At 47.4% G+C, this 10,502-nt stretch overlaps 1 protein-coding gene across 1 annotated transcript in view; it reads left to right on the plus strand.

The window, feature by feature from the left end:
- The first annotated feature begins 2,140 nt into the window (after positions 1 to 2,140).
- The window catches only part of LOC144113754 (uncharacterized), a 13,574-nt gene continuing 5,212 nt past the window's right edge, over positions 2,141 to 10,502 (plus strand). Inside the window, exons 1-6 of the mRNA XM_077647059.1 lie at positions 2,141 to 2,224; positions 2,307 to 2,402; positions 2,607 to 2,712; positions 4,038 to 4,171; positions 6,032 to 6,170; positions 9,045 to 9,193. Coding sequence (XP_077503185.1) covers positions 2,339 to 2,402; positions 2,607 to 2,712; positions 4,038 to 4,171; positions 6,032 to 6,170; positions 9,045 to 9,193 — 592 coding nt within the window. The 5' untranslated portion in view covers positions 2,141 to 2,224; positions 2,307 to 2,338. The remainder of the gene's footprint in view (positions 2,225 to 2,306; positions 2,403 to 2,606; positions 2,713 to 4,037; positions 4,172 to 6,031; positions 6,171 to 9,044; positions 9,194 to 10,502) is intronic.

Consider the following 10,502-nt stretch of genomic DNA (forward strand, 5'->3'; position numbering starts at 1 on the left):
GTTGGGCTAGTTGGTTGAAATGCATACTGAATAAGTTGGCGCGGAAAAACGAGGACAAGCGAGACAAAGACGAGCGCTCGTCTTTGTTTGTCTCGCTTGTCCTCGTTTTTCCGCGCCAACAAGACCAGCAACGGCTGATCCAGCGGGCGCGCAGGATAGCGCCAGCCAGCGGACTCGTGGACTAAGGACACCGCCCGAAGAGAATGACGACCAACTACCGATCCATAGGCTAAAGTTTTTCCTCCTCCTCCTGGACGGCACAGTGCAAATTTAAGCTACGCCGACACCACTGGACCAAGTCATGCAGACCTAATCGCTTACGGGGCCAAGAAAGTCTCAACTACTGGAACGCAGTTCAGGGCATTCAGTACCCTATAAACTGCGCTTCTACTGTGCGACCAGGGAATTCGAGTCACGCTTCTTAAATACGCCACCCAGCAGCTGGAAAGTGGTGCCAGGCGCCAAAAGTGGCGGGAAATCTTGCTAGCCATTCGTCCAGGGCTGCATCGCGTCGGAACTGTTGACAACGTTCATTATTTACTAGTCAGTATCTTTAAAAAATCGTGTCAGCCGCACATAGCCCCAGTGAGACCGTCGACAGTCGCATAACCTCCGCATTCAACTAGGGCGCGCTCAGAAGCAACCCACCACTGAATTTCCTAATGGCATTCCGTCATCCTGCCATGAGCGGAACGTGCCAGGATAGCGCATTCGCGTTCCGCGTTATTTCACACCCTTATCATAGAGGGCATGCCCTCCGTTAGAGGGGGTCCGCCATCATGCTACATAGTAGCTTCCGGCGTTTTCCTTTGCTTACGGCCATGAAATAAAGCCATTAAAACTCCAGCTAAAACTTGCCGCGGTGCCTCAGTTGCCATGGCGTTCGGCTGTTCAGTCCAAGGACGCGAGATCGAATCGCTGCTGCGGCCGCGTTTCGACGGAGTGCCAAGGGCGGCCGTGTGCTGAGCGACGTCAGATAAAGAAGCCCAGGTGGCCGAAAATTATTCCATAGCCCTCCACTACGGCGTCCTTCACAGCTCGTGCGCAGCTTTGGGACGTTCAACCCCACATTTCACACCATGCCGAAAATGAGGATTACATTAATCCGAAATAACCACCGTGAAACATAGCGGTGCTTCAGTGCTCCCTGAAGTAGTAATATCAATTTCTTAATCTTGCGTACCGAACATGATTGCTTTCCGGGTCCTTTTCGCAAAGCTCTTATTAGGTTTAAGGTCGGATTCGTTCCGTTCGGTGCAGCGACTTGTTGCCAGGTTATCAAATGCTGGACTTAGCGCATCCTGCTCCTAGTTCTACCGAGTGAAAACACTCATTTCATTTTGTTTAGCTTTGTCTTTACTTTTATTATTTTCGCAACTTTTAACGCGAACTTTTCCGACAGCAAGCCATCGTTTTTCGTAGCGCGGAAACTCTATAGTGGTTGCTTAGGATGCTCACAATCAGCTCTGGCTAACAACGCCTATGCTAGAGGCTCTCTTCCTATTTCCCATTGGGGTAAAAAAAATCATTCAACCACCCAGCGACTAGGCTAACTTTTTTTTTTCAATCTGATTTATCTTCTTACAATTACCATTATCATTACACCACTCGGCTATATAGCTCAGTGTCTATCTCCTGCGTGCGTTATGCATTTCCCGTTTCATTTCGCTGTTCCTTTTTGTTTACTTCTTCCTTCTTCAGCATTCATTTTATTTTCGTCCAGGAAATATTTACCTGAAAAACTCTCTGTGCCCCCAATTCTTAGCCAATCCCCCTATGTGGGCATGTGCCATAGCATGAGGATCACAACAACAACAACAATAACAACAACAACAACAACAACAACGACGACGACGACGACGACGACGACGACGACGACGACGACAACAACAACAACAACAACAACAACAACAACAACAACAACAACAACAACAACAACGACGACGACGACGACGACGACGACGACGACGACGACGACGACGACGACGACGACGACGACGACAACAACAACAACAACAACAACAACAACAACAACAACAACAACAACAACAACAACAACAACAACAACAACAACAACAACAACAACAACAACAACAACAACAACGACGACGACGACGACGACGACGACGACGACGACGCCTTGGCTACATCACCAACCTGCCCAGGTGAATACTTGCACAATAGAAGATGAAAACGAAGTTGGCAGCGCCCATCACAGCGAAAGGTAAGCGCTGGCGTAAGTGTCACGTTCTTCTGAATGGTATTGTAACGCTGAGCCGGCTGTGTTTTCCCCCTACCCTTTCTAGCAATACCAAGTATATAGATCCGATCCGGAAAGATGACGAAGGCTGTGCTGTGGCCATTCTGCTTCTTGTTCCTGCTGTTGATGAAGCTTTGTTCCGGTGAGAGACACTTATCGTGCGATGTCTGGACAGTTGACTCGTGTCACGCCAAAAGTGTATAACTGCCATCCTGAATTCGTCTGAGCAGCAGCTGTCCAAAGTCCAACATTTTGTGCATATTCGAACGCACAATAACCACAGAGCATCCGGTGTTTTGCCAGCATTACGATATGATATGCCTGGCTTGCTGTCTCCTGTTTGCAGGAGTGCCCTGCAACGGCGAAAGTTATCAGAAGTTGAAAAGGCAGTGCACGCAGGCACTCCATCAGAGGGTCAAAGAAGTGCAAGGTGACCTGACCCGCAACTGCAGGTACGGCGAAGTAGACGACGCAGGCGAACAGCCACTTCAGCATCCGATAAGCCCAACGCAACAAGGTCTGCTTTAATGCGGTATGTGGGGTTTACCATCCCGAAGTCGCACGTGGGTTATGACGGATGCCGTAGTGGAGGGACCAGAATAAATTGAGGTCTCGAGGGGTTTCTTACTGTGCTCTCACATCGCATAACACAGGCAGCGTTTTTGAACTCTGCCTTCAACAAAATGCGGCCGCGGCGGAATCTCTCGTGTGTTTCTTCTCTGTCTTCGTCTAAGTTTTGCGCTAACTTTTTCTATATCATGCAAAGCCAACTTGCCCGACAACACGCTCTTCTGAATTCAGTCCCGCTACCTTGGCATCAGCAGCCGATTGCCAAAGCTCCAGATACACCGCGGCGGGTAACAACTGCGGAAAATTCCCTCAGCGAGAGAATCGATTATTTGCTCAGTATACCGGCATCACACGAAGTTGCATTAAATAATTCGTTTTTTTCTACTTACCTTAAAATAAGCTATGCATCTGCCTATATTGAAAAAAAAAGCTACACAGATTCGCACCAGAACTAAAAATGGAGTGGTGTGGCGTTTTACAAACGTTTCGGATGAACAAAAGCGCTTTCTTTTTCCTGATCCAGACACTGAGACCTGCTCACTCTTACTCGCCGAAAAGCATACATCGTTTAATCGATCTCATGATAAGAAATACCTTGTTTTGACTGTACATATTTCACTGTGTAATTATCGTGAACTGTACGCAAGCAAGAAAGAGGAAATGACGACCGCTTTGAGGTTAAAAAAGAACTTGTTGTGTGCATTAGCAGTGCATTTAGTTTGTTTATGCAATGCGATGAGGTTATTTTGTGCCGACTTGACTTCATAGAAGCGCCGCTGCGGTGGCTGAGTAGTTACAATGGTCGGCTGCTGACCCAAAAGACGCGGGTTCGATCCCGGCCGCGGCGGTCGCATTCCGCTGGTGGCGAAATTTTAGAGCCCCGAGTACTGTGCGATGTCAGTGTACGTTAAAGAACCTCAGGTGGTCGAAATTATCCGCAGCCCTCCACTACAGCGTCCCTCATAGACTGAGTCACTTTGGGACGTTACACCCCATAAAACCAGACCGACCTTCATAACCAAACGTTTGAGTGTAGAGTCTGTGCCTAGTGTAGAGCCTACTGTCTGAGTCAGTAAGGCGAATTGTTCTCGATAGAATAAGTTTGTTACTTTCGCGCGGTCTGGCGTGCGTCCCTTTGCCGTAGGCACTATGTCGTTTCGTGCACCATTGCTTACGTTGAACAAGCGCTGTTGCATGCACTACGCAGGGATTTTGCTGATTACGTGGTCTGCGTCAGAGACAGCTGGAGGATTTCCTACTGCGACAATGAAACAGCATTAGCTAGGCACAACGACACGCTGGTGGAAGGCATGCAGAAAAAATACTTCCGCAACTGCTACAGTAAGTTTTCCACACTCCCAATACTACTCACCTACGCTCCGGGTTCATTCCACACAGTAGGGTTGCTGAAACGCTATAGCACTAGGTGAAGACACGAAATGTGCGTTCTCTTTTTTACTCCTGTCGCCCAAGACCCATCAAATTTTCTCAAGGGAACTCCCCTTTAACTTCCCGCTTTACTAAACCACACGACGCCGTCGATGCAAAGTGTAATATAATGGCGAACGCCAGATTCTTTTTGCAATGACGAGATTAATTTATTGCGCCTTCACAACAAAGAACAGAACTATCACTGACGTCTAACTCATGACATCTCTGTCGATTTCTAGTAGTTTCTCCGTCTTTGCTCTCATGAAAATGGGCTTGAACGGGAGCTATCTTGTTCAGTAATACCACGCCGTTCTTGCAAGCTGACGTTTCTGGATTTTCTTCTCCCTCCAAATGGGCTTCCCTGAGTGTGATGCGCTTGTGCACGCGACTTTTGTGCCACGGTTACATTAGGTTCAGCTTAATGTAACTGCATACTGCTGCACCATTACAGTGGGACGCTAGTTGCGCACGCGCAGTTCGCGCATGCACATTCCCTCGCGGGCGCGGTGAAGGTAATGTTAGTGCGGCAGCAGTAAGTTTAAACAAGCTACTATCTGCGTATGATAACGGCAACGATAGTGGTACAGGGCAACACTGGTTCTTAGCGTTGACGCACAGGGAGTGCTCAGTCGGTATACAGTTACACGCGAGCAATGTACGGCGCAATAATTTGCAGATGAGTTATGAAGCGAGTGTGCAGCGAGACATGAGTATGCAAGTGCCATATGGCACCCGAACTTAAAGCACATCAATCATTTCATAGCGCTAGCCACACGTTCAAGTATCGATTTGCTCAGTAAATGCTATCTTGCTGAATATTAGCGTGACGCCGGAGTTGCGCGCATTCGTACAGGCAAGAGAAAAGTGTTGTTTTCCATTAGTGGCATGGTTCCCCTTCCCTTCACGAATCCTGAAACTCCTATAGCCGAGTATAGCATAACCGATACATTTACAGAGCACTGCTGTGAAGCCAACGTAAATACGTAGGTAGTTTACTTCCGGACCTAATCGGTATATCCTCGTCAGACCCGAGCGAAAGTTCGGCCTGTCAGCATTAATACAAGTACATACCTCAAGCCCCGGCGGTGCCGTGAGTGTGCGCACAACATCTGGAAGCCGTAGGTCCAACAGTTTTTGCGTTAAAGTTTTCTCCATTCTCTGTGCTACGGACTTTTGGCTACACAAACATGCGGAGTAGTTTTAAGGTGTATACTTAGCTAAATACATGCATGACAAAATGCGTATTTAAATCAAAATTACAAGAAGTATCATGAAAATGCTCGAGAGGCTTGGGAGCGGTTTGGCCGCTGGGAGCAGAAATATGGTTTAGACAAATCAGCCAATTTCAGAAGCTGCTGAGAGCGCCCCTATCATTTCGCGGCTGTTGAAAAGCTGACTACGGGGAAGAACAGTGAGTACTCTCTGACTTCCAATAGCACTTAGGCCGCGGGAGTGATGAGTTTTTTAAGCATTTCATAAAAGTTAAATGCTCATTTTAATCTACTTGGGGTCTGACGAGGATATTCTAGTGCTAGAACTGTGAGGACGGCAGCAAACGTTGCTGCAGTTGGCGGAAGATAAGTGGCTGGTTTTGTTGGCAGCTTGAGGAACGTTCCTCGGGGAGATGTCGAACCGGATTCTCTAACGAGGACGAACCCAATTATGCTGTCACCTGATTGGCGTGCCACGTTTTTGGGGTTCTTAGTGTCCTCGGCCACCCCTAACGACGATCTACCCAACTCCGCTACTCCTATCTCCCTTTATTTACAGATGACACGAGTGCCCAAAGAAAAGAATGCCGACCAGACAAGGCGTTTGAAAAGCTTCTAACCTGCGGAAATCGCTTCTACGACAGTGCTGTGCATGTCTCCAATAAGCGCTCAGCGATATCACTTCCATCGCTGTGTCCGTAAGTTACGCAGGCATGTCATCGACCTAAGCCTGTAGGCGCTCCTCAGTCCCGTAGTCTGGCGCGATTTGAAGATTATCACATTCGCTCCGGCCAAAACGACCAATTTTTTCCTGGCGTGACAGTCACGTAGTCCGCAACAAATATGACGGTGCAACATGGAGGAGGCTCGCGGAACTCGTGTATTCGTTACAGCTTTCTCGGGAAGAGTAACCGTGTTAGAGCAGTTTTGTTTTGTTTAGTTTGGCTTATGGGGCTTAACGTCCCAAAGCAACTCAGGCTATGAGAGATGCCATACTAGAGGGCTCGGGATAACTTAGACTACCCGGGGTTCTCTAACGTGCACTGTCATCGGACAGCACACGGGCCTCTAGCAGTTCGCCTCCATCGAAATGCGACCGCCGCTGGCGGGATCGAGCTCGCGTCTATCGGGTCAGCAGCCGAGTGTCATAACCACTAAGCCACCGCGGCGGCGTTAGCACAGTTTTATCCGAGTAGGTTAAGCATGAAGTGATCACCTTCAAGTCGCTTTAGGCGGCAAGCCGGAGACGGTTTGACGTGAGACGAGGAGTGACAAGGGCGGCTGCGATGGTTTCAGATGCGCTTAATTCACGCACTATAGGTCCGGCTGGGCACTGCCTCTTCTCTGTGAATTCTGCCAGGCGCTCATCAGCTGTTGCGCTGACATAACGGGGTTGTGGTAGGTTTCATGATGCCGGAGAAACAAACTTTTGATACCGTGTGACACATTAGAAACTGCAAAAAAAATGTTGAGAATATCTTTGTGTACTGGTATAATATTATCGCGCAAAATTGGTAACTAATCCTAGCAGTTAATATAAATGAATAAATTACAACCAGTAAACAGGTTTTGCTCATCAACTGAGCGCTTGAAGAATGTTCGCAGGCACTCCACATGAAACTGTTCCGTCGGTCTTTTCAGACCCAGTAAAGTAGCTTATGCGCTGCTCAGAACCCATGTTCGGATATATTTCTTCCAACTGGCGCTGAGATTCACCTTCGTGGGCTATTTGCCGCCCTCGGTGTTCATCACAGCTGAGGCAGTGCTTTTCGCCGTTGTGCTTTTTGGACAGAGCTCACAAGGAGTTGAAAGAGTGTAAATAATTTAACTTAGCATCGGATTTCAACAACGCAAGGTTATGCTGTTAGCCGCCTGCAAAATTGAGTATGCACTCTGCGCACCTATTCGGGGCCGATTTGACACTCGGCCGTATCGATCTTGTGAACGCAGTTCGCCATTTCCGTAAAGATCAGTGCAGCTGAAACACACACACACACACACACACACACACACACACACACACACACACACACACACACACACACACACACACACACACACACACACACACACACACACACACACACACACACACACACACACACACACACACACACACACACACACACACACACACACACACACACACACACACACACACACACACACACACACACACACACACACACACACACACACACACACACACACACACACACACACACACACACACACACACACACACACACACACACACACACACACACACACACACACACACACACACACACACACACACACACACACACACACACACACACACACACACACACACACACACACACACACACACACACACACACACACACACACACACACACACACACACACACACACACACACACACACACACACACACACACACACACACACACACACACACACACACACACACACACACACACACACACACACACACACACACACACACACACACACACACACACACACACACACACACACACACACACACACACACACACACACACACACACACACACACACACACACACACACACACACACACACACACACACACACACACACACACACACACACACACACACACACACACACACACACACACACACACACACACACACACACACACACACACACACACACACACACACACACACACACACACACACACACACACACACACACACACACACACACACACACACACACACACACACACACACACACACACACACACACACACACACACACACACACACACACACACACACACACACACACACACACACACACACACACACACACACACACACACACACACACACACACACACACACACACACACACACACACACACACACACACACACACACACACACACACACACACACACACACACACACACACACACACACACACACACACACACACACACACACGTACTGTACTTGCCAAAAATAACCAGGCAATGTGGTGGTTTGCTTCTCAGCCGTACAGTGGAGCCATTAAGGTACCCCTAAAGGCGAAAAGGTTTTCAAAAGTGAGGACAATGGTTCTCTCTACGTTATACCGATTTAGAGCTCTAGGAGGGCCTTAAGCGGTCCCCTGCAGGGCAAAGAAACAAAACCCGTTGCTTGCTTACTTTGTAGATGGCTATCGCATGGCCGTCTGGTAGAACAGCTTGTCAAGACATTTGATCTCAGGAAAAAACAACAGTGGAAGGACGCAGACACAGAGAGGGACACAGGACGACACTGGACTTGCAACTCTTTATAACTATGTACCAACTGGCCTTGCTCTATACCCTACTGAATCAAGACATTTGAGCTGCTGAATAAGACTCGCTGTTTTTTATTTGCTTTCTTAGACTGCAGTTAGCGCCAGTTACAAGGTAAAGTGGCTTTGAAGCCAAGCTCATGGAACGGTCTTATCAAGTCATATCAGTGACACGGATGCTTGAGTTGCAAAAAGAAAAAAAGAACATAGTCTATGATGGCATGTGGCAATTGTGCATTTCTGTTACATTGCAGCGAAGTGGAAAAATACGGACTGTGTGCGTATAAAAGCCAACAGGACGCCAACTGCTCACTGGGATATCAGATGGTGCCTCACCTAAAGTACATTGCAGAGCACATCGAACAGAGGTATCGTCTTCTGTGTACCGCCTTAAGGAGATCAGGTAAGTCAGACGTCGGCAGGGGCGCGGTCATCAACAGACGTGTCCATACGAGTTAATCATTTGGTTCACAAGGCTCTAAGGAACGATCGAGAAGACAGCAGTTATTAAAAAAAGTGGCAATCGCTTAATATCTACAATTCTGACTACGATTATATAAGCAAAACCAGCCAAGTAATATTTGGCCAGTGCTTAGGCGAAGAAAGCTTCATACAGTAAAAGAAGAGAACTAAAATGGCCGAGCGCTAACTTGAATAATGACGCATAACGGACCAAAAACTACGTTTAGAACCAATGCAAGATAGAAAAAGAAGAGACTAAAATGATGAGTGAGCGCACGCAACACTATTTTCAGAAATGAATATAATACAAATACTAGGACAAATAAAGCCATTATAGAAGGAAGTTTATTGCTGTAGTTCTCTAAGGATAAGGATGCTTTTGTTAAAACCGCATTTTTATGCAATTACAATTCGTGGTCCTCATGCACAGGTAATCCATAGTTCGACGAATATGCGTGGCGTCGGCTGGTCAGGAAGTGATCAGTCATGAAAAAAACAATGTGAATCCGGCCTATGCTCAGCCAGCCAGCAAGGTTTGAAAAAGAATCGCGTGTTTTTATCATCAGCAGTCGCACTGACCGGCAGAGACTATTTTTTAGTTTCCCAGGTGTTTAGCATCGACCCCTGAGACACACCGTGCAAAAACGGCATTCCTCTTACATGCGTTCGAAGTTGAAATTTCGCTAAGGAGCTAGATTAGCGAACGATCCAAAGTCCGCTGTTTTGCTAGACTTGACACATGATTCGAGCCAGTTGTACGCTTGCGTCACCTGGTGACCGGAAGGGTAATCTTCCCAAGCAGGTAGCAAGGCACGGCACTGACGGCTTGTATCCTGAGCTACCGGGGGCCACGAGTGCTTGTGCCTTCGTCAGCGCCAGTTTCTTAAAGTGACGTTTCATTGGCCTTCGTTATCGCTTATTGCACTGGGGAAATTTCACCCATGCATATACAAGGTGTTTCACCTAAGACTTTGCACAATTTTTAAAAATGGGATTTTTCATTGGAAAAACGCTTTTTTTTTCGGCTTTTGGCTTTTCGGCTTATTTTTTTTCGGTTTTCAGCATTTTGACCGGTGTAGTACATCAGAATTTAGCTAAGACTTGCTAACTAGCAGGCTGATTAACTAATATTGAATAGTTAACGTTTTAACTATTAGTTTTAGGCTCCTTGAGTATTAAGAGGTGTGTAGCCTACCGTAAGTAACTTCCATATCAGTCTTTAGAATTCCTAAAACGCGGTTACCCTCGGC

Source organism: Amblyomma americanum, chromosome 1, assembly GCF_052857255.1.
Source record: "Amblyomma americanum isolate KBUSLIRL-KWMA chromosome 1, ASM5285725v1, whole genome shotgun sequence".
Lineage (NCBI taxonomy): Eukaryota > Metazoa > Arthropoda > Arachnida > Ixodida > Ixodidae > Amblyomma > Amblyomma americanum.